The following is a 25,532-nucleotide window of genomic DNA, read 5'->3' as shown; positions in this document are numbered from 1 at the left end:
TTGAGAGGTTAGATAGATGGTTAACCTCTCCAGGCCCAACCCGGGTTTGGATAGATTGGTAATGGGCTATTGATCAGCCTTGGATAATGTTCAGGATCTGACTGCTTTGACTCCCTTCCCAAGGGCCATGATAGAAAGACCACTCAGGAAGGTACTTGTTATTGAANTCTTTTGCCTAGTCCTTATAATTCTTCTGTCTTAGAACCAATATACAGTATTGTAAGTAAAGTGGAAGGTAAGGGCTTTGAAAGAAAGAAAGAAAGAAAGAAAGAAAGAAAGAAAGAAAGAAAGAAAGAAAGAAAGAAAGAAAGACCAGATTTTGAATCCTATTATAGTTATTTACTAGCTATGTTACCCCAAGCAAATCATTTCACCTCCCTAAGGCTCAGTTCCTTTATCTGTAAACTGAAATTGATTACACTAGATGACTCCCAAAGATGAGCTATGAACCCTCTGAGTTTCTGTTGTTTCATTTGTAAAATGTGGGTAATAAAGCCGCCTGCCTTACAAGTTCACTGAGAAACCCAAATGAAAATGTGTTTAATCTACATATTTCTATCTAACTACCCCTATCTATCTATCTATCTATCTATCTATCTATCTATCTATCTATCTATCTATCTATCTATCTCTGGCCGGACCTGGCCACAGCCAAGCCAGAGAATAGGGAAGGCTATTGCTGCAGATATATTGATGGTCTTTGTTCTCTCAGCTCTCTCACCAATAATGGTGATAGTTCACTAGCTCTCATAGTTTAGCCAGAAAATAGATTCAGGCTTATTCCTACCCTCTTCTTCTTCAACCATCCTTCAATCACCCTTCAGCCACCCACTGCCCAGATAGAACCACAGAGGCTTGCAGAGATCTGTGATCTCCAGTTCTCAACCTCTGAGTCCAGAGACCTCCTTCAATGTAGCTGTCAGGGGTATATATAGGTTGGGGCTCACGGTACCTGGGAACATTCCAAACTCTCAACTGCCATCCCTGTCATTCAAGGTGGCACCCATCTCATCCTAGATTATGAATATAATAATAGGTATGGCACTGAATAAGTAAATTAATTTGGGTAGGATTGTCATTTTTATTATATTAGCTCATCCTACCCATGAGAAATTAATGTTTTTACAATTATTTAGATCTAGTTTTAATGGTGCGGAAAGTGTTTTGTAGTTGTGTTCTTAAAATTCCTGTGTTTGTCATGGCAAATAAGATTCCCAAATATTTTATATTGTGTAATGGGGGGGAAAGGGGGTTTTTGGTTGAATATATTAAAAGGTTAGGTTGCCAGGGGATTGAACAATTATCAATCCCCAATTAAAGAGTAACCTCAAGTTAAAATGACTTTTATGGAAATTTATTTACAAATGAGAAGAAGAAGAAGAAATAAGGAAATAAGAATCTAACACAATAGGTAATTTGCTCTGATCCCCTGGTTAATCCAGGTAGATCTAATTAACCCTCAGCAGAGGGAAATCCGGCCTTGATCCCAAAGCTGGAGACTCAGAGGGCCAGGTTAATGCAGGTAGATCTAATTGACCCAAGGCTGAAACTCAGAGGGCTGGGGGGGTGGGGGGGAAGAAGGAGGGGGGCGCTGCCCAGAGGCAAATTAAGTAAAAGCTTCAGTCACAAAGTCTCTATTAAAAGGAAAGTTCCTTAAGAGAAGTTCAGGAAGATTCAGTCTTACATTCACCATGTGGAATGCCCCAGTCACAAACCTGCAGAGTTCCTTCAGGTCCCTTCCACAAACCAGAAGACCCAGCCCAGCTGACTGAGGTCTCTTTTTAAAGGGGCCTCTTTTGCGTCACTTCCTGTGGCCTCCCCCTAGTTTACGTGTCTAATAACAGATGCTTTTCTTAGGACTTAAAAATGATATAGGCATATATTATAAGAAAATATATTAATTTAATAGCCATGGTTTTGTTGGTAAGATATCTATGACTGCGCCTCTCTTTTAAATTTACCACCAGTGCCCATAATGTCTCTCCTCCACCAGCCATGTAGCCAAGAGAGCCAAGAGGTCTTCTCTAGGCCCTCCTCCGAATTTAAACTGCCCTCTGCGTGGGGATGTCTGACATCCCCACGCCCCAAAACCGGAAACCAGAAACCCATTGGAATCATGGAAAATGTAGTCTCAAAGCCCCCGTGTGACCATAGGAAGTCTCTAACATACTTCCAAATAGCACTTCCCTGAATTCAAAACAAACATTTCCCCCTGAGATCTGGCAAAAAAAAGGTTGGTCTTTTTTCTTCGCTGGATCTATAAACATAGACAACTTCTAAATTTCAGGAATTTGGGGGATAAAAGAAATGGATAAACAAATGGATAAAACTAGCTGCATTGAAAAAAAAACAATTTGGGGGCAGTCCCCTATTGGCATAATAGTGTACATTTAAAACAAATACATTTCACTCCAACTCCCCATAGTTCAAATCAGCCGCACCCCAAAGTTCAATTTTGATCTTCATGATGCAGTGAAGGGTCTTTAGGCATCTTTTGGTGCCTTCACCAAACAGGTCCATCGTCTGGATTCTGGGGAGATGGCAAAATCCTTATCCTGAAATTATTCTCAAAAAAATTTAAACTTAACATTATAGATTATAAAACATACATTTCCTTCTAAGGATCATACATTTCCCCCTGAAATTACTCCTAAAAGAGTTAAATATACATATATTTTTACTTTTTCGATTTTTTAAAAAAAAAAAACCCTTAATACACATCCCCCTGAGGAAAATTCTAAACACACTTTTTTTCCTTGAAAAGGGTACCTCAGGTCAGCTAAGGATGAGTGGCTGAGTCACGGGGGGTTGTAGGAAATCAATTGGCAAAATAAAAAGAATAAAATTCAAGAAAAAAAAGAAGAAAAAATTAACTTGTGAATGAAATGTAAAATGTGCAAAAAATGTAGGGAAAATAAACTTGTAATAGGCCTTTGAATCAAGGCCCAATGAAAGTGATTTAAGCAGTTTGCTATTACCCATTCAGGGCCAGGACTTAAGGGAAATGTCTCTCTCTGATCTGATTTGCCATCAAGTTTTCAGGGAACGAGCCAATAATAACCAATCTTAGGTGCTGGCCTAGGAATTTAAGTTGAGGGGACCCATGTCCTCTAAAGTTTTAGAAAAGACTGGGACTCCAGGACTCAAACCCCATTTTTCAAGCCCTAAAGGATTGGCATAGACTCCTGCAATCCATGCAGATACTTAGTCAAGTCTCTATGACCTTGTGCTTTCTTAACACTATTAACAGCTCTTATGTTCCCTTCTCCTGGAATCAGACAGAAAGGCATTAAATCACAGTCCCATAGCCTCAGTCTCAGGCTCTTTAGGTATTTGCATTAAGCTTATATCACTGTAAAATAAAAAAAAAAGAATAAATAATGATTATATATGTACTTCCAGTACAAGATGAGAAAAAGGAAAAAATCAATTGCTCTAATTAAAAAAAAGAATGTTTTAAAAATCAAAAATATATATATAGCTTAGAAGTAGTGAAGGTTTTTTTTTTACCCAAAAATGAGATTCACTTTCTGTGAGTATAAATGGATTTTCTTTCTTTCTTTCTTTTTTTTTTTAAAACCCTTGTACTTTGGTGTATTGTCTCATAGGTGGAAGATTGGTAAGGGTGGGCAATGGGGGTCAAGTGACTTGCCCAGGGTCACACAGCTGGGAAGTGGCTGAGGCCGGGTTTGAACCTAGGACCTCCTGTCTCTAGGCCTGACTCTCACTCCACTGAGCTACCCAGCTGCCCTGAGTGTAAATGGATTTTACAAAATAGCAGATTCACAATGCACATTTAAATAGAGTACCATAATTTCTAATAACACATTTTAAAACAATAAACAATGATGTTTAAAAATCATATACTTTTTATAACTTTTAAATCTTGGCTAAGAGTTTTTCAACAACCTGTTACTGCTTTCATATCAAAATCTGATATTTAAAAAAATCTTCTGGTCAAAATTATCTTCAGGAATTCTAGATCCTTCTGATAAAAGTATACAGGAGCTCCTTGGCTTCCTGTTTTAAAAAAAATATCTTTGGTAGGAAATTTTCATGCTTCTACCCATTTAAGGCAACAATTTTTCTTATAATAAAATATATAAAAGCTTATCCTTTAAGACAACAATTCTTTAAGATCTAAAGTAAAAGTTAAAAGACCTCTTGTAAAATTACAATTTAAATGTCAAGGCATGGAAACTTCTAAGGTTCTATACAATTACCAAGACAGAATAAAACTTAAGAGACATGTGCTCCTATAAATCCAGTATACATAAGGCAATTTACAACTTTAAAAATGTGTAAGATGTTCAAATGGTACCAGAACACAGCATTGAAACCTGAAATAAATTAGGAAATATAATATGAGTACCAGATATCAAGCTATACTGTCAAAAAAACCTCTTTTACGGGTTCTAATAGATTTTTCTCATTATTTGGGAGTTACAATAAAATCATAAACAGAATTAATCTAGCAGTCACAAACTTCATTAACTTAAAATGATTCAGTGTAACAGGAAAATCAACAAAATCAACAAAATTAATTCATGAAACTAATCAGCAAAATGCAGTAAGATACAGAGTTGTTTTTCTTTTTTAAACTCTGAGTTCTGAGGTTTTAAAATCCACAATTCAGGGTCCTTATAATCAGTCACTGCACTTAGTTCAAAGTTCTGAGCAGGTATGGGGTGAATTTCTTTTCCCTTGAGTTTGAGTTTAATAATCGCAAAAAGTTTGAATAGGCCATGCGCCCAATGAAGAGTAATCACTAGTTCAAGGTTCATACACTAGCATCCACGTGGAGTTGTGGGCTCGGAGCTAGAGAAAAGCTTAGGTCAGTTTTGTAGAAAATACCATATGTGGGCAGGTGTTCCCCAAGGAAGGCAAGAATGGAGTAAAAAGAGTAGGGAGGAGGTGGGATACTTCCCAAATCTTAAGCAGCATTGGCAGAAGTCTCCGAAGATCGGGGCAAGTCAGAGCAGGGCAGTAGTGAAAGCGGCAGCTGGGGATTCAGGATTCGGGACTCAGAACAGGACGATCGGCACCAGCGAGGCAGGATCAAGAGAAGTGGTCTGCTCCAGTGGGCTGGGAATTTGGCAGAGATCAGGGCAGGCAGGAACGTGAGGCAGTGGTGAATCAGGAAAAGCGGCGGAGATTACAGGCACTAGGGCACCCAGAAACCAGAAGCAGCCCAAGGTGGGTCAGGCTCAGCTTGCTGGCTGAGTCCCACAGGAGGCAAAAACATGCTGTTGCTTTTAGCAAAAACATGGCGAGCATTGCTCAAAAGTGCTGAGCAAGATGGCCAAAAGGCAGGCATGGCTCTAAATGCTCTCGTTAGGCTATCTAAAAAATTTAGGGTTCTTAATCCAAACTTCATATGGTTGCCATCAATGTTAAGATTAAAAATGATATAGACATATATTATAAGAAAATATATTAATTTAATAGCCATGGTTTTGTTGGTAAGATATCTATGACCGTGCCTCTCTTTTAAATTTACCACCAGTGCCCATAATGTCTCTCCTCCACCAGCCATGTAGCCAAGAGAGCCAAGAGGCCTTCTCTAGGCCCTCCTCCGAATTTAAACTGCCCTCTGCGTGGGGACGTCAGACGTCCAGAAACCCATTGGAATCATGGAAAATGTAGTCTCAAAGCCACCACGTGACCATAGGAAGTCTCTAACATACTTCCAAATAGCACTTCCCTGAATTCAAAACAAACAGACTGCCCATGAGGCAGTCAGTAAATTATGATTTGTTACTCTAGAACACATGGGTTACAGACCACCCCAAAATGGAGAATTTTTCACCTTTGGTGATTAAATCCAAAGATGGGCAGTGTAGATTTAATATAATTATCACAATTTAGTGATTTTAAATGGAGTTTCTCTTTCTAACTCGCTGCTAAATTTTGTTGAAAAGATATAGAAATGCTGATGATTTATTTGGTTTATTTTTTAACCTTGCAAATTTGTTAAAGTTGTTGATTATTTCCACTAGCTTTTTAGTTGATTTTCAAGGATTCCTTAAGTATAGCATTATAACATCTGCAAAGAGTGATAGTTTAGTTTCCCTTCAATTTGTTTTTCTTCTCTAATTGCTACCATTAGCATTTTTAATATAATGTTTGAAAGAGAATTCTTGGTTTTCTTTGAGTTCACACTTGTGAAAAGAAAATCTTTTGTTCTCTTTACCTAGTTGGAGTTAAAACTGAGCAGGGAGTCTGTTGTAGGAGTCTAGTGAAGGAGGCTAGTAGAGAGTGAACTCCAAGAAGGAAGTTGGCTTCAAGAAGAAGGTGGACTCAAAGAAGGAAGGTAGGCTTCAGAAGTCACCTTCAGCTCCAGCCATTGTTTTGGGTGAGTGGCTAGCTGGTTTTCCCTTCCTGTCTTCTGGAGATGGTTTAATTCTGATTGAAGGTTAACAAGTCCTGGCTGAACCAAGCACTGGAACAATATTTAGTTAGATAGGTTAATGTCTTTTCTACCCTTTTGTATTTCTCTACTTTACAAAAAAAAAAAGATTTATAATTTTCATATGTTTAGCCAAACCATTAATTTTAACACTCTCAGATGTTAAATATTAGAGATGATAATGGGCTTCCTTGCTCTTGATCTTATTGGGAAGGCTTCTAACTTATCTCCATTGTAGATGATACTTGCTGATGGTTTTAAATATATACTCTTTATTATTTTGAGGAAAGGCCCTCAAAAAAAAAAAAAAAGGAAACTGGATGTTGGCTCTGGAGGAACTCAAAAAGGAATTTAAAAATCAAATAAGACAGGTTGAAGAAAAAAATGGCAAAAGGAAAATAGCCTAAAAAGCAAAATGGCCCTTCTATTCCTATACTTTCTAGTGTTTTCAATAGGAACAGGTGTTGTATTTTGTCAAAGGCTATTTTTGCATCTATTGGGATAATCATGTGATTTCTGTTGGTTTGGTTATTGATATGGTCAGTTATGTGGGTGGTTTTCCTAATTAATGCTAAACCAGCCTTGCATTTCTGGTATAAATCCCAACTGGTCATAGTGAATAATCCTTGTGATAATTTGTAGTCTCTTTGCTAGTTTTTTATTTAAGATTTTCGTATCTATGTTCATTAAGGAGATTGTAGTTTTCTTTCTCTGTTTTTAGTCTTCTTGGCTAGGGAGTCATTACCATATTTGTGTCATAAAAAGAATTTGGTAAGACTCCTTCTTTGCTTATTTTGTCATATAGTTTATGTAGTATTGGGATTAGTTGTTCTTTAAATGTTTGATAGAATTCACTTGTGAATCCATCTGGCCCTGGAGATTTTTTCTTAGGGAGTTCCTTGATGGCTTGTTCAATTTCTTTTTCTGAGATGGGATTATTTAAGTGTTCTATTTCCTCTTTTGTTAATCTGGCCAATTTATGTTTTTGTAAATATTCACCCATTTCACCTAGATTGTCATATTTATTGCCATATAATTGGGAAAAATAGCTTTTAATAATTACTTTAATTTCCTCTTCATTAGAGGTGAGAACTCCCTTTTTATCTTTGATATTGTTAATTTGATTCTCTTCTTTCTTTTTTTATTAGATTAGCCAGTACTTTATCTCTTTTATTTGTTTTTTTAAAGTACCAACTCCTCGTTTTATTTATTAATTCAATAGTTCTCTTACTTTCAATTTTATTAATTTCTCCTTTGATTTTTAGATCTTTTGATTTTTTTATTTTTGATTTAGATTTAGATTTAGATCTTTGATTTTTAGATAAATTTCCCAATTTAGTTTTTATCTGGGAATTTAAAATTTGTTCTCTTCTGGCTTTTTTAAGTTGCATGCCCAATTCATTGATCTCTTCTCTCTCTAACTGGGCTTCCTTGCTTCACTCCTGATCTTATTGGGAAGGCTTCTAACTTATCTCCATTGTAGATGATACTTGCTGATGGTTTTAAATATATACTCTTTATTATTTTGAGGAAAGGCCCAGCTATTCCTATATTTTCTCTTGTTTTTAATAGGAATAGCTTTCTTTTCTTCCTCTTGTTTATTCATTTTGTTTACTTTTTAAAATTTTATTTATTTTCCCACCCTCTCCTGATTTAATGAATCTTCTCTTTTCTTAATCTTCTGTTGGTATACTAGATTCAACCAGTTGAGCTAATCTGCCGAGCTATCCTGCTCTGGGGCAAATTCTTCACTTTAGCCAGTGGGGCTGAGGGTGTCCAATTAGATGATTCTCCCCCCTCACCCCCCAGGCTCACACAGAGAGCCCCAGTCTTTTTATAGGTCTCAGCATGGTGGGTGGGGAGGGAGTTCAGCCAGTATGTCTCTCCCTTATCCCATGAAAATAGACCCTCTATGCCTACCTTTCAAGTTGTTTTCAGCAAGAGAGTCCTGTGATTACTTTTTCTTGTTGGGTTTGGGTTTCTCTTTTCTTTGAAGTGCGTTATAAATATTGTTATCAAAGAATTGTTGGAGAGAGTTTGGGCTTTTGGTTCTCCTAAGCCGCCATCTTGACTCCACCCTTCCCTCCTAAATTTTTTTCAATCAACAAAAATCTATCTTGTCTCTCCCATCCACCCAGACTGCCAGTTGAAAATGAAAGAGAAACAATCCATTACAGATTTTTATAGTAAAGCAAAACAAACACCCACATTGCCTATATATAAAAGAAAATATTCATGTTTGAATTCTTATATACATGCATGTATATGTACACATACATATATGTCACATTCTGCACATCCTCATGGAGGTGAGTAGCATATATCATCATTAATTCTCTGAAAGTCTACACTTGGTTATTCTTTATGGTACCTCAAAAATAACTATTAAATATTTTTATACTTCAAGTTAGAATTTGCTTTACTTAGAATGTTCCTTCCTTTAATATACCCTCATTTGAATCATTTGAATTCCTTCTTTTTTTCCACTCTTTTCCTCATGTATCCTTGTGGAGTAAAATAGACATGTTTGTGTATTTTTTCCTCTTTTGACCAATTTATATGAGAATGAATTCAAGAGTCAAGGTTCAAGTATCAGCCATTCCCCCTTCTAGTTTCTTGCTTGTCTAATTTTGGCTGCATTGGTTTTGTTTGTGCAAATAATTTAATTTCATGTAATCAGAATTATTCATTTTATTTCCCATGATCCTTTCTCATTTAGTCAAAAAATTTTCATTTATTCATAGATTTGACAGGTGGATTTTTTTCATGCTCCCTTAATTTCCTTATGATAGTATATTAAACTGAAATAATTATAAATTATAATCATTATAAATTTAAATCATTAACCCATTTTGACATACAATATGAAATGTTGGTCTATACCTAATTTCTGCCAAACTGCTTTCCAGTTTTCCCAGCAATTTTTGTCAAATGGTTTTTACCCCCCAATATATTTGATCTTTGGGTTTATCAAACACTAGATTATTATAGTCATTTACAGTAGGTGGAAAAAATTATTAAACTAAACTTAAAAAAAAAACTAAACTGACTGGATCAACTATAAATTTATGTTAAATAGCCTCAGCTGGGCCCTCTGTGTTCCCTAGACAGTCTTTGGCTTATCAGCTCACTCTCATATCCATAATGGCTCTTCCAAACCTTTTCATCTCTCCTCAAACTTTCAGTGGCTCCCTCTCTCCCAACCCTCTCGGCTGAGAACCTTGCTTCATATTTTACAGAAAAAAGTGAAGTCATTTGTGTTGAGTTTCTTCTTTTTTCCTTTTCCTCATCTCCTAGCTCTCAGGTTTTTTTTCCTCATTCACCCTTTTCTCAGATGGCTTCCTTACTAAGCTTAACCTCTCTATCTGCTTAAGTAATCCTATTCCATCCTCTCTCCTCCAATAGATTGCCCCTCTTGGCATGTATTTTTGATCTCACTCTCTCTGCAAACAAATATGCTTTTGTAACAATAATATATAGCACATTCCTACAAGGCACTATGCTAAACACTTCATAAATACTTATTTGATCCTTGGGATCTGCTTTGGGAGGTAGATGCTATTATTATCTACATTTTATTGATTAAGAAACTGAAGCAAACAGAGGCTGATTAACTTGCCCAGAGTTAAATAGCTCATGTCTGAGGCTGGATTTGAACTGAGGTTTTCCTGATTTCAGGTTTGGCATTATATCCACTGCACCACCTAGCTATTGTCATATCTCCTGCAAACTGTAAAAGCTTTCACTTGATCCTTTCATCCCCAATAAATATTGTCCTATATCTCTTCTCCCCTTTGTAGTTGAATTTCTTGAAAAGGCCATCCAAAATAGGCTTTTACTTTCTTTTCTTTTACTTTATTTTTAATCCCTCATAGCCAAGTTTCCAACCTTACCATTCCACCAATACTTCTCTCTCCAAAGATACCAATAATCTCTTAGTTGCCATATCCAATGACTATATCTCAGGCCTTATTCTGCTTGACCTTTCTTCAGTCTTTGACACTGCTGATCACTCCTTCTTGATACTTTTTTCTCTGTGTTTTTAGGATACCACTCTTGTAGTTCCCCTCTTAGCTATTTGACCACTCCTAAGTCTCCTTTGCTGGATTCACATCCATATCCCTATATCTGATCCAAAGGATTCTGTCCTGTTCTCCCTCTATTCTACTTCACCTGAAAATCTCATCAACTCCCACTTATTTCAGTCTGAGTGAAGTGCTGTGCTAAGCACTGAGGACACAAAAAGGTAATTTCTTTTTTCTTTTTCTGTTGTTTACTCATATTCTTCCCTCCACCCCTACCCCCATTGGCTATAATTTTGTTCCTCTGTTTATTTTCTGGATCTGTGGGTTTGGGCCATTTTTGTCCTGAAGGGGCTTTTTCTCTGCTCTCCTGATTGACTAGATTAGGTTGATGGAGTATTAATGAACCCTGAGGTCACATCTTCCCCTGGTGCCAGTAGAAGCTGAAGGTGTGGAGGTTGAAGGTAGTTACCCTTGTACTCCTGTCTCTTCCTTTCTTTCAGTTGCCTCCCTGCCAGCTGCTGGGTCAGAGTCCTGAGCTTACCAAGGCTCTCAGGGCAGTCATTGGGGGAGGGGTGTTGGAGAGTGAGCTTCCCTGCCCTCTGAAGGCTCCTTATCTGCCCTATTGATAGACCTGATTAAGCTGGGAGGAGCTGATCTGCAGAGCTGGATGTGCCCTGAGGCCAAAACCTCAAGAAGAGGGAGGCCCAAGATGGAGAGTGGTGGCTGGAGGCTGAGACCAGGCTGCCCTCCTCTCTACACCTCTCCTCCAGCTGCCTCCCTGCTGGCTGTGGTCAGAGCCCTAAGCCTCGCGTAGCTGTGTTAGCAAGGTACTCCTTCTGGATGGGAGCCCTCACCCCAAGACCCTAGGGACCCCTGAGACTCAGCACAGTAGGTGGGGGAGGGGTACTGGGACCTTCCTTACTTCTTTTCCTTAAACCCAAGAATTCAGCCTTCTCTGTGTACTTATAAGTTGAATCAAGAAGGAGGGTTCCCCGGCTCTGCCCTGTTGTTAGATTTGGTTTTCTGTCCCCTCCAAGCACTTTGTTTTTCATTGGTATGGAAGGGATTTCAGAGATGACTTTTTGCTGCTTCTAAGGTGTGACTCCACCTCCACAAAGAGCCCTTGCCCTCAAAGAGCTTACAATTTAATATGGGACGCAACATGAAAATATATACAAAGCATGTTCTATATAAGATAAATAGTAAATAATTAACATAGGAAAGTCTCTAGAATTAAGAGAGATTGGGGAAGGTTTCCTGAAGAAGGCAAGATTTATTGGGACTTAAAAGAAGCCAAGGGAGTATTCCAGGCATAGGAGACAGTCAAAGAAAATGCCTGGAGTTGAATGTCTTGTTTATAGAACAACCAGGAGCCCAGTGTCACTAGTTCAAAGAGTATATGTTGGGCAGTTAGGTGTAAGAAGATTCGAAAAGTAGACTAGATTATGAATAGCTTTAAATGCCAAACAGGACATTTTGTATTTGTTCCTGGAGGCAATAGGAAGCCACCGGAGTTTACTAAGGATAAGGGGTGACATGCTCACTTTAATGTCTAAATGGTCTGTGGATTACAGTGGGGAGAGTCTTGAGGCAGGCAGACTCTGTCAGCAGCTTTATTGCAGTAGCCCAGACATGAAGTGATGAGGATTTGCACAAGGAGAGAAGGAAGCATATTCAAGAAGTGAAAGAGAGTGAGGAATTCAGAATGACTCTTAGGATGGCCTGGGAAGGTGGTATTACCTTCTACAATAATAGGGAAAGTAAGAAGTAGGGAGTGTTTAAGGGGAAACGTAATGAGTTCTGTTTTAGACCTTGAATTTGTGATGGTAATCAAATCCATGGAAACTGATGAGATCACCAAGTTAAGTAATAGAGAGGGAGAAGACCCAGGACAGAACCCTGAGAAATACCTACAGTTAGAGAACGTGGTCTGGAAGAGAATTCCGCAAAGGAGACAAAAGAAGGAATGTGATCAAATAGTGGTGTCCCAAAAACCTAGAGAGAAGAGATGAATAAGGAGAAAGCTTATTGTCAAAGGCTACAAAGAAGTCAAAGAAAATGAGGATTGAGAAAAAGATTTGACAACTAAGAGATCATTTAGAGAAAGAAGTTGGGTAGAATCATAAAGTTGAAAGCCAGATTATAAGAAAATTAAGAAGTGAAGACATTTGTTGTAGATGGGTTTGTTGTTGTTGTTTTTTAAAGAAATTTAGCTGCAAAGGGAAGGAAAAATATAGGATGGTAGATAACAAAGATAGGAAGGATTAAGTGAGAATTGTTTTAAATAGAAAAGACATGACTATGTTTGTGAACAGTGTTATAATTAAAAATGATAAAGACTGATATAAATATAGAATTATATATATAATATTATAATATAATATAATATAATATATATATAATATATAATATATAATATAATATATAATATATATATATAATATATATATATGTATAATTATATATACATATATAAAATACTATATGTAGTATTTTAATTAAAGCATGGCCATGCTGGTAAAATCATTAGACCACGTGACGGTAAGAATTCAAGACTGCCGCCCCCGCCATTATTGTTACCTCTCGTCTCTTCCCGCGCCTGCTAGCCAAAGAGGGCTTACTTTCGATTCTCCTCCCATTTAAACTGTCCTCTGTGTGGTGACGCAGGCATTCCCACGCCCAAAGAACCGGAACCGGAAACCCGTTGGACCACGGGAAATGTAGTTTGATAGTTCCCATGTGTCCATAGAAAAAAAAAATATATATATATATATATATATATATACACACACACTTTTAAATGGCATTTCCCAAATTTCAATTAACAACAGTAAGAAATAACACAGTAGAATGGGAGAAATTGAACATAAGTGAAAGTGTGGGAATGATAGAAGGAGCAATTTGTTGGAGGAAATAGGATGGAATGGGATCACTTGAATAAGTAACCTTGGTAGCCTGCATGTGAGATGGAGTAAAGGAGGAGAAAATAGCAGAAAGTACCTAAGTAATAGGAAATGAAGAAGAGGATAGAAGAGAGGATTCATGGTGAATGACCTCAATTTTTTTCTGTAAAATATCAGCCTGGGATCTTAGCTGAAGGAGGCTTAAGGAGGGATGAAAAGGTTTGGAAGATCCACTGGGGAGAGAGAGGATTTAATTATCTTCTCTATGCTGATTATCATCAAATCTGCCTGTCCTGCCCCAAATTCTCTGCTGACCTCCATTCTCTTATTTTCATCTGCTTTTCAGGTATCTTGAACTGGATGTCCAGGAACTATGTTCAAACATAATATGTCTAAACTAAATATAAACCATACTAAACTAAATCATATAAATTCCTTATCTTTTCTCCTAAATCCTCTCGCACTCCTACCTTCTTTATTACTGTAAAGGATAACACCATCTTCTCCGTACCCCATGTTCACAACCCAAGAGTTACCCTTAATCTCCATTCTGAGAGTCTGTTGCAAAGGCCTTTCGATTTCACCTTTGCAACATCTCTCAAATATGCCCCCATCTCTCCTGTAATACTGTCACCACTCTGCTTTAGGCCCTCACCACCTTTAATCCGGTCTATCTAGTAAAATAGCCTGCTGATGAGTCGGCACCTTCAAATCTTTCCTCACTCCAGTCCATTCTCCATTCAACTATTAGAGTGATTTTCTTAAAGTGCAAATCCAACCATGTCATTCCTTTACTCAATAAACTCCAATGACTCCTTGTTGCCCACAGGATTAAATACAAAACTATGGTTTTCAAAGCCCTTCATAACCTAGCAACTGGAGTTGGTCCTCAGCAGCTTAGAATGTTGGAATGTAGGAGTTAGGATGTTCTTCTTGTAATACATAATAATAAAGGAAAACAGCCTTGGAGTTTTCTTGATCACCTTAGCTACTGCTCAGGACTGGTCTGAATCATTCTTGTCTGCATGGTTACTTTCAGACTGTGCATTTTTGTTTTATAACAATGAGATCTAGAAATCAAAGCAATTCTAAACAGCAAAGAGTCATCAAGAAACAATATCATCCTAACAACATTTTATTTAAAAATCTTTAAAATAATTTTATAAAATATTTAACATTTTTACATCAGTATTCATTTGGGAAATTGGATTCTAGTTTTCTTTCTTTGCTTGTATACTTGTATACATGACTATCCTAAATAAGGTGGGAACCTGGGTGCTATCAAAGGTAGATTTTGTGCACATTATTTATAATTAACTGTGTTCATGAACACAGAAGAAGAAACAGATCTCATCAAATACACTCTAGTGGTGAGGTAACTTGATGCCTTATTCTAGTCTAATGCAATCAACTTGATTTTTTTTTACCTAGATAAGGAAGACAACTGCCAGTCAGGTGTATGAAATGGTATTAATCTATAGTGACATTGTTGATCCAGCAGTCTCTGATGAAGTTATGACTATACTCAGTGACACTGCCTGGTAAGTTAATTCACTGTTAGAAATAATAATTCTCCTTGGAAATCACTTATGGTTTCTAAATAAAGGGGTGAACCACTTGTTCTTTGTTATTTAAGGTGGATAAATAGTATACAGGGAAAAGACAGAGGAACATTTATTAAGTGCCAGGTACTTTACAAATATTATCCCATTTTATCTTCATAACAACACTGTGAAGATGCTATTATTATTCCGATTCAAAGGATAAGTGCCCAGAGTTAGACAGCTAGTAAAATGTCTCAGGCCAAATTTGAATTTAGGTCTGCTCTATTCATGGTGCCACCCAGCTGTCTAATTCATCATCCTGTGAGCTCTTGTGGTCCCAAGCCAAAACATTGTCAGGTTCTTTCCATGGAAGCTCAGGAACTTGAAAGGGCACATGATAACAATAAAATCTTCTTTTGTCCATGATGTCCCTAAAATAACAGATATTCCTAATTAAAAAAACGAAACAACTTCTTCAGAAAACTCCAGGAAACACAAATGGAACTCTTAGGGCTTGATAATTCTGAGGATTTTATTAGTCTCTAGGCTTGGAACTAGAAAGTTGAAACATAAAAGAGGAGCTCTAGTATTATTTTTTTCTACAACTGTTTAATATTAACTCTTTGAAAATAAGAAATTCTATAAAAATATCAAAAAGATATAATAAATGAAAAGCGTTTGTGAGAGATAATGAAGGAGTCTCTGGGGGTGTGTGTGAAAATGAAGTAATAGTTCACCTCATTTTACATACTATTAGTATATTCCTGAGAATCTGGGACTAGAGCTGGGATTCCTAATTATCTTTATGTCAAATCCCTTTGGCAGTCCGGTGAAATGGACTTGTGGATTCCTTCTCAAAATGTTTGTTGCCTACATTCATAATAGAAAAAGATGCTAAATTTCAGTTAGAAGTGAATGAAAACAAAAACATAATTCCACTGACCCCAAGGTCTGTGAACTCTAGCTTAAGAATCCCTATCTACAGGATACAAAACATTTTAGTAGAAGCATATCCCTACTATCTCCAGTGGATATTTCAGAACTAAATCTTCAGGAATGGGTTGGGTGGGTTAGAAATAAGCCTTAGTTTAGTGGAAGTACTACTGTCTAAGGTTGGGTGGGAGATAATTACAACTTATCAGGAAAAACCTCATCCTAATAGCTCATCCTATCATTGCATGGATGGCAATCATTTAACAATTATGATCCATTTTCCTGACGTCTTCCCCCTCCCCTACCTGACCAAAGCACACACATCTAAGTGAATGTGCACATAGTTTCCAAAATGACAGAAATTTCTGACAGTAACATTTCAAGAAGCCTTCATGACTCTAGGCAAGGCTTCTCATCTTAAAGAAAGTCAGTATGTTAGAACAGAATAGTTTCCATACTTGGGAGTTCTGAGTTTAAATCCTTTTTCTCATCAGTGACCTTGACTAAGTTGCTCTCTGGAGCTTAGTTTCCTTACCTATAAAACAAAGGGGCCTTTGAGATCTCTTCCCTCAGGTTCAGACATGAGTGAGTAACATATGAGGGAGCATGTCCTAGTGGAGAGAAGGCTGAATAGTCAGGCCCCACTTCCCACAGGGGAAGGGAGCGCAGTTAGTCTTTGGGGGACAGATAAGTGGCTGGTGGGGAAGGAAAGAAGAAAGTGGAGATCTTTTAGGGGCTAGGGCTGGGGCTGGGCCTGGTGGTAGGAGAGGAGCCCTTCCTTGCAGCCTCTAGTTCCAGGAGAGGGAGGAAGCACAGAGAGGTGGGCGGGAGACATGGTGGTTAGGAGGGAGGAAGCACCAGAGTCCCTCTACCTTTCTAATAACTAAGTCTTCATGCTATAGGTTCACCATCTTGGATATTCCCAATTTAGCACAAAACAAGATTTCTGAACTTTATTTTTCTTCATTTTCTCCTTCCATCTTAAATATTTTTCTTCTTTACCTCCCCTAATTTTAGAAAGAAAAATAATTTCTCATATTTATTAGTAAAGGATCTGGGATGGGTTGGTCAGTAAATCAGAAACAATAGACTGAGTTAAGTGCTCACATTCCTGAGTAGTCAGCAGATTTGTTTCAAATGACCTTGCAGTGTCTGATTTCTTTCTTATTTTTCCTTTCAGGGATACCGATTTACATTTTGTGAGAGGACAGCGGAACTACCTGTGTGATCTTCTGCAAGTACCCAAACCACAGCTAGTCTCCAAGGTAACTCCAAAGCTCATGCCAACCATGTTTGCCCTCAAAAAAAAACCCCCAAAAATAATATAAGACATAATTCTGCTTTAAAATGTTCTCTTACATGCGGCCATTAAGTGTGTTTCTGGAGATAGCTCTATAATGGTAAATATACTATTTTAATAATTTTATTAGTAAATAATTGCCAAAAATCAGTTTCTGTAATTTACCTCATATTAGAATTGTTTAAAAAAAACTATACCAGATTCCTGGTTTAATACTCAGTTTATCTAGAAAAACAAGCAAAAATATAGATGCCTTTTATCCATTCTTATTAGAAAAAAGGTGATGTCAGTTTTGGGAGGGAAGGAGAGGTAATCATAGGGTGTCTGATGATTCTCAAATTATCATTCTGAGTCTATATTTCTTTATATAGATTCTCAATAGCGTTTTTTATTTTTCATATAATTTATTAATGATTCTTCATTAAGAACTCTGATTTCTGACCTAGTTTTATTTCTCTTATCATCTTTTAATGGTTTTATTTCTCTTAAGTCATTCTGGAATTTCTCTTTTTCCATATTTTATAGATTTTATAGAGATTTTCTTTTTTACTCAAGATTTTAATTTTCCTTCATAAGACATAATTTAGTTTTAAAATGTCCTCATATATGGCCATCAAGTGTTCATTCACTTGTTCCTTGTGTTCTGGCTTCTTGGAATTATTATTCACTTTCCTGCTTTTATGGGTCTCTGTTGGCTTATGTGCTTGGGAATTGGCCATATACCCTGCCTTCCTCTTACTGAACTTGTGTTCTTTCTCATGTATTCTTAATATTTTGTTTCCCTTCTCGCCCTTTTGCCTTTCTCTCTCTCTTGCATGATACTCTAGACATGAACTCACTACAGTAGAGTACAATAAGACTGGTTTCTCTGATCTTCACCACCATGCTTGTATGCAATTAGCTTAAATGCTTACTTTAAAAAACTAGCTTTTTTGACTGTCACCACATTGTTGAGTCACTGAGCTTACATTTCAATAAAAACATTAGGATGTTGTGGGGTTTTTTTTAAGGATGTTGTTTTGAGAATGTCATTTTTTGAGAATGTCATTCTCAAGGTAAATTTTGATGTGATATAAGGGAAATCTTACTATTAAAGTCATACAAAAGTGTAGTTACCTGACCTGGGAGATGGTGGGTTTCCCCTTCAGTGTAGGTTTTCAAAGGCTAGATGACCTTTTTTGGTATATTATAGAGAAGATTCATGTTCCAAATATTGGTTGAATTATATAGCCTCAGGTATACTTTCCAACTTTGAGATTATGTAATTCTGACCTTTATTATCTTATCCTTTCTGCAGCTGCCAGCTCACTGAAGTCACATTCCTGGGGACTGAAGCCTTTGAGAGCAGCCCTGTTTTTGTAGCAAGAGAAACAGCAACGTTATTGTTCCAAAGGGAAAGGGGAGGCTTGATTCTCTGAAGCTAAAAGGAACATAATTTAATATGAAACTGTCAAATCAAGCCCCACACAAATTCTCATTCAATTTAGAACAAATGTAAAGAGGACACTACATCTCTCTGTTCTGTTTATTGTTCAACTATTGAAATTCAGTGTCTGTAACTGCAAGATGGCAGTTTATCTTCATGGTCACTTCATTAAGTTCAGGTGAATTGACAATGTTGACTAATGCTTTCCTTTTACTGAAAACTGAGCAACACTTCTATAAAATCATGCTTGCATTGATGATTATTATTCATGATGTGTTTATTTATGAGACATTGGGTGATAAGACCAGATAAAAGGTAGCTTTTCCCCAGGAAATGAGACTGTAGATTAGCTTCTTTTTGGGGGGTGCATTTTTGACCCCCTCCCTTGAATGGACAAATTGGTCATGGAAAAATGAATGAACAAAATATTATTTAAATGCATATGCTAAGTGCAGGGGATACAAATATAGACGATAGTCTCTGCCCTCAAAGAATTTATATTTAAGTAGAGGGAGACACTCAAGGGGTGATATCTTGAGAAGAATGAAGTCACCAGGATAAGTGAATGAATGATGATCCTTCCAGAAACAGTGGTTGTGTTTGATTACTGTTTGATTACTCCAGAGAGAGGTGAAAGAGGTTGGAGGGATGTTTGCCTATGTCTCTTGTAGCTTACTTTAGATAGTAAATGTTAAAAAGAAAATCCTGGTTTGGGCCTTATCCTGCTCAATTAAAGGCAAACTCAAGAAAATAAAATAAAAGGCTTATTTAACATCCCAAGATGCTGTTGGAAGTGTGACCCTGGCACTCCAATTCATACTAGGAGCTGCTTTTATAGACCAGAGTAAGATAATTTACATATTAGTGTAAACCAATCCTGATTGGTAGATGTTTCAAGGTGGGATTCGATGTACAGATATATGGGGTGTTCAGGGAAGACTAGTACTCTTGGTGTGAGAACTTACCAAGCCCTTTACAAGGCTGCTTTCCTTTTTTGGTATCCACTTACCACCCAGCTCAAAATGTCTGGGCAGGTGGGCAAAACTAGGTTGCAGGTTGCCTGACCTTAATCCTATCATTGATTTAGGGGGTTGTCCATTCCAGGCATGTGAAGACTTCCCTGGGCCAATAGGGTTTTCTTCCCTTAGCCATGAAGGCAATAGAAGCAGGTGCTATGGAATACTTAGAACTTGGTTAAACAAGAACATCAAGGAGTTGTATATTGCATATTAAGCCATCACCAATTTTCTGGACCTTTGTTTTGCCGCTAGATTTAGATGACTTGGTAGAATGAGCGAAGCTGAGGATTTTGTGCATCTCTGCCTCACTTAAGTCCAATTTATATGTGAGTCAAAAGACATTACTAGTGGTGCTATTTTGGTCCTCTTCCAGTAGAAAGGACAAAACCTGGCTAGAGGTTGTCTCAGCTCCTCACTCATCTTTGGGAAATGGGATTATTTCTTAAAAGGTGGGATTAGGCTTTAAGGGAATGAGGTTAGTTCTCCTGGAAAGAAATTAGTTCTAATTCACTCCACAGGCTGGATGCCCAAAAGGTTAAAACGTAGGAGTCACTCAGACTAAATTCGTGCCTCAATTGCTGACTCTGCATATAAACTAATCATGAGGATGAATAAGTGAATGAAAAACATTTTGTAAAGTGCCTAAGTAGTTTTAATGGTGGAAATAAAATATATAGAAAGTTGTCACCAAGGGACTAAGAATCTGGGAGGTCATAAAGCAGGTGGGCATCCTTTCCAGAAGCAATGAAACAGGTAGACAGACTGAAGGAAAGAGAAGTAAATGGCTAGAGGAATACAGAACCAAATCACTCTATTGCCTTCCAGTTCCTGGGTGGTCCATTTCAGAGGATGAAGTAACAGCTGGAGGTAGAGTGATGTCTAAAAGGGTGAATGACCTGAAGGTGAAGCCAATGGGATGATATATGGAATTAGGGCAATGATTCATCCTTCCCAGAAGGACACAACACATTATGGAGAAGTGGTTAGGAAAACATGAAGTTAAAAGTTTGAAGTATGCACTTTTCCCAGCAGCATTATTATATCCAGACCATGGGAGTGGAAGGATGTGTGTGGTAGTGCACATATTGTGGTCTAGCTGCAGTAATTCTCAGAATCAAAAAGCAAGGCCCTATTTGGGGCAAGAACAAGACATTTGGATTCTAACTCAAACCTCACTGTTTTGGATCTGAGCCTAAGAAGGGAATTGAATATGAGGATATTGGAGCTACCAGCATTCCTGTTGGATTTCTCACTTGCCAACAAAAAAAAAAAGGATAAAAAATACCCTCTTCCTGCCCCAAAGCTGAATGAATTTTTTAAATTGATTCATTGAATGGGAAAGATAACACCACTTTTGATAAACTACAAATGAAGTCAGTGTCTAGGTAGGATATTTACTCATATGAAAAACAGAAATTTTAGGTTAATTCTATCTAGATAGGTTGGTTAATACTAGGTAGGTTTACTAGGTAAGTTATTTAACCATATAAAAAACATTATTTTTTAAAAGGCCTCACCCTAATCAATTTAAGGAAATTCAGAAAGACAAAAGGAATTTTGTTGATGAACAGGTATTAATTTCAGCTGTATCCTGCTTTTGTAGACTGGATTAAGCCTCTTCCATATTGTGTCCTTGGCAACACCTGCTTAATCTATCTTTTGTATGGCAGTTTCTGGGTTCCTAATGAAGCTATGAATTTTTATATATTTAGCAATGAAAAACATCTCATTTCTCACCATGATGTAATTGGGACTTCTTTACCATGTCACAGAAACCTCTTTAACCTGAAATTCACATTTCAGAGCTGTGTTCTAACCTTGTGGCAGAAAGAGCTCTGATAAGATGGTTCTTTCCATAATTTCCATTTAGGAAGCCAAGCAAAGCCATCTCTTCATTTCTTATCTGTCTGCACTCTGCACTTCATGGTCAGGATACCTTAGTGGGTCAATTTGGAAGAAGTCCCTGGGGCTTTTTGGTTTCAAATCCCAATAGTAGAATCAACCAATTCTTTATACCAGGCCTGACCAGTCCCTTGGTAGTTTAGGTTTTTATATGGGGTGAAGGATCACTAGGGGCCTTGAGCCGGTACAAGCCCAGCAGGAGGTTGAAGTTGGTTGTTGTGAAAGAATGAGCAGACTCAGCTGGGAATGAATTTGCTTTAAGTTCAAATCCAAACCCAAAGGCTGAGTGCCCAGTGAACCTCACTGCTAGGTGCTAGGCTCCTTTAAGAAGTCAGGCAGCTTTTTATAGCCAATATACATTTTCAAGCTTAAAATGAAAGCATGAAAATTCTAATTATGTACAGGTCAGTATGTTTTTGCAAAATGAATCATCAAACTAGATCCTTATTGATTCAAGTTCTATGAATTTTCAACCTCTAGATATTCCCAAACTTTTTTCCCAACCCCTTAAGTAAAAGAAGTTCTAGTAAAATGTAGAGGATATTTTAGACCCCAGAATGGTAACTATAATTAGAAGCTGAGACTTTCTTAAAGCGGGGGCACATTAAGCATCTCTCCAGTTTTTACTTTGACATAGGTCCCTTTAATGGCTGCCTCCAAGTCATGTTGATGCCAATATGCTCTCTTTCTAATGTTTTATTTTCCAAATTTATTGTATATTGTTAAATACAATTTAAATAAAAGTATATTTTAAATATAAAAAAAGTCAGGCAGCTGGCCCTTCCCTGCTGCGGAAACTGCCTCTTATAGGATAATGACAGACTGGCAGGAAGCAGGTAGTAGAGCTTCCTGCCCATAGCAATGGCATTTAGTTTAACCCTAGCAGTTCAGAATTCTCTCCTAGTTGCTTGTCCTCCTTGACCTTTGGTGGTAAGGAACAACTACAGGATTCTCTGGTTGAAGGCTATGGGATTTATTGATAACTGGGGAAGGAACAAGACAAGATAAGAGGGTTTGGTTTTAGCTAAACTATTGGTATGGTTTGGCTGGCTGAAGCTGGCAAAGGTCCCAAGAAGGTCTTGGCTGGCTGAGGGCTGACAGCCCTCAGTCAGAGCTAAGCAGTCTCTGGTCAAGAAATTGATCACATCTACTGGCTAATTTAATTGATGTTGATAATAGATATTGTTAAGCTGGTGTGAAGATTGGTCCTAAAATCTAAGCTATCCTAATTTCCTGCCCACGTTCTCCTCCCCCAACCCGGGGTCCCAGGGAAATGGGGGAAGTTGAGTAATCAGGATGAAGTCAGGGGAAAACAGAACCCAGGCTTGGGTTTCCAGGGCCTTTAATAGTCTCAGTTCAACTGCCAGTTGGCACCTGGCATATGGCACATGCCATTGTCAACATTCCATCCAAGGCAACTGATAGGATTGCCTAAGCCAAACATGGTAATGCTAAAACCTACATTACAGAAAAGAATGAGATGCTTGTAAGTCACTCAACAGTTGACAAAAGAACATTTATTTAGCCATAGCAGGAAAAGGATTTTCAACAACAGGCTCTAAGAACCCCTTGAGCTGATTCAGTTGAGAGATGCTTTAATTGCAGCATTGAGAGTCTCCCTTTCCCAAAGCACTAGGGGATGTTCTGTGCTTAGATGACGAAGTGATGTCAATAGTCTGAGTCCTTAATCTCCTGAGAAAACCATATTTTAAAGAATAAAAAAAAATTTTTTTAAGAAAAAAACTAGCCCAACCTGCATCATCATGTTCCCACTAAAATCTGCCACTTCAAAATATTTTGTTCAGTTTTAGAAAATTGGGATGGCTCTCCTCTGTGAATCAGTAGTTTATTTTTATTCTGGTTTCAAATCAAGAGCCCTTTCTATTTACACCTATCTAGATGACTATCATTCTTCAAGAGATTTGAGTTCTGTAGCATTTCTATGCCAGCAAAAGTTTGGCAGTTTGTTTCTCCATGCCAGTATTCTCTTCTAGGTCCCTTTGCCTGTGCTTGTGTCTTTCCTTGACAGTTTTTGTCTAGTGTAATTTGATCATTTATGTCACTCTCCACTCTAAGACTACAGTAGGAAGGGGTAACTCCTCACTGGCCTTAGCACTTGTCTGCTCTACCCCATGTGGCTCTCTTGATTCTGCATTCAACTCTCCAGCAAATGACACTTATGGCCTTTCCCAGAGGATCTGCTCTCTAGAAGCTAACTCCTATGAAAAGATCACTCTGAAGCTTCAGCATTTTCCAACTTCCTCTGAAGCAAATGAGTTTTTCCATTTTAAAAAAATGGAATACATACATATATATGTATGTATGTATGTAAGCTAAGAGTTTAAGAGTTTTAAATACATACATACATACATATGTATGTATTCTCTCTTAGATGATACTAAGTATCATCATCCAAGGCAGAAGAGTGGTAAGGGCTAGGCAACTAGGGCTAAATGATTTGCCCACATCACAGAGGTAGGTAGTGTCTGAGGCCACATTAGAACATAGGACCTCCTGCATCCAGGCCTGACTTCCAATTGTTATTATTCCCATTTTAAATACAAAGAAATTAAAAATTGAGATTTTAAATGTTTTCACCATGATCATAATTGAACACAAAATTGAAGTTAGATCTGAATCTAGGCCTCCCAAGTACATGTCCAGTACTTTATACATTATGCTATGTTACAGCTCTATTTTTTTAAAACAAAAAGGGTTGAGAACAGGTTATATTTTAGTTCAACACTTATTAATCCCCTCACAATGTGCAGTGGCCAGGCTTCTTTGCTTTGCTCAGTCTTACATTTTTTTTCTGCAGAATTTTAAGTTATACTCTAACAGAACATTATACACCTAAAGCTCCTGGCCTCTCCACCTGCATTGATAGGGTGAAGCTAATTTGTTAAGATTGTGTCTGCTGAAATGACACGTGAGATAGTTCTAAAATGCCATTGTTTCCATGATACTTCAGGTGAAGCAATAGCTCTGCTGATAGAGCTGAAGTAGTTCCTTTTTGTTCCTGGTCTAGGGCGGAATCATTTCCATTTTCTTGGGCCCTTTGTAGCTGGATCTTTGTAGCTTTTAATGCAGTCAACTGAAGTGAAGATAATCTAGGCCTTCCTGTAGATTCAGCGATTCCAAGTTTTCTTCAAATGTCCCACCAGTAAGATCCTGGTGAAAAAATAAAAACTGTCAAGGCACAGAGGAGAAAGCTCACATAACTTTACAAAGGTAAAACAGAGACACAACCAACAGTTCCTTCCAGCTCTAAAATTCTACACTTCTATGAACTTGTAAGTCTTCCATTTTGTGTACTACTGGCTGGTAGACTTCTTAGAGATCCTCTGGTTAAAATCTCTCATTTTTAAATAAAGAGTACTGAGGTCAGATGGAAGGTCAGCAATTTGTCAATGTTCATAAAGCTGTATTAGAACAAGAATCCAAGCCCAGGTCACCTGACCACCAGTCTGATACTAGATCTCACTTGCATAATGATCTAGAATTTAGGGCTGAAAAGGGACTTTAAGATCCATAAGGAAAGTAGATAAGTGGCAGAAGTGAGATTCAAATCCAGATCTTCTGATTCCAAGTATAGCATTCTAATACTGTTGTTACATTAGCATACTATTAGTTCACATATAAGTGGTATAGTAGATAGACAACTTGGCCTGAAGTCAAGAAGCTTTGAGTTCAAACCCAGCATCAGATACTTACTAGCTATGTGACCCTGGACCATTCGCTTCATTCCTATTTGCCTCAGTTGCTCATCTGTAAAGTGGGAAACACACTGAAGAAGGAAATGACAAAATACTCTAGTATCTTTGCCAAAAAAAAAAAGGCCATGGGGTCACACAGTGGTGGGCATGACTCAGTAACAACAACATATAGTGTTTTAGGTTTTGCTTACTTCATAATAACCCAGTCAAAATATTGTAGAGCAGAGAGAGAAGAAGAAGGAGACTAAAAACAACATATAAGGCAAACTCCTTGTCTTTGGTAAACACAGTCTGAATTAGGAAGTTGGTAGCAATATGGACTTATTTAATTGATCACTCAGAACATAAGATCTCC

The 25,532-nt window shown here is 37.6% G+C and overlaps 2 protein-coding genes across 2 annotated transcripts in view; one reads left to right on the top strand and one right to left on the bottom strand.

The window, feature by feature from the left end:
• Positions 1–18,785, top strand: part of TBCD (tubulin folding cofactor D) — a 522,548-nt gene extending 503,763 nt beyond the window's left edge. The window contains exons 37-39 of the mRNA XM_044675187.1: positions 14,769–14,878; positions 16,995–17,079; positions 18,412–18,785. Coding sequence (XP_044531122.1) covers positions 14,769–14,878; positions 16,995–17,079; positions 18,412–18,426 — 210 coding nt within the window. The 3' untranslated portion in view covers positions 18,427–18,785. The remainder of the gene's footprint in view (positions 1–14,768; positions 14,879–16,994; positions 17,080–18,411) is intronic.
• A 5,711-nt stretch (positions 18,786–24,496) lies between these two features.
• B3GNTL1 (UDP-GlcNAc:betaGal beta-1,3-N-acetylglucosaminyltransferase like 1) overlaps positions 24,497–25,532 on the bottom strand; it is a 125,127-nt gene continuing 124,091 nt past the window's right edge. The window contains exon 13 of the mRNA XM_044672014.1: positions 24,497–24,632. Coding sequence (XP_044527949.1) covers positions 24,552–24,632 — 81 coding nt within the window. The 3' untranslated portion in view covers positions 24,497–24,551. The remainder of the gene's footprint in view (positions 24,633–25,532) is intronic.

This window comes from Gracilinanus agilis, chromosome 4 (assembly GCF_016433145.1).
Source record: "Gracilinanus agilis isolate LMUSP501 chromosome 4, AgileGrace, whole genome shotgun sequence".
Lineage (NCBI taxonomy): Eukaryota > Metazoa > Chordata > Mammalia > Didelphimorphia > Didelphidae > Gracilinanus > Gracilinanus agilis.
This window is presented reverse-complemented; position numbering and strand designations above follow the sequence as displayed.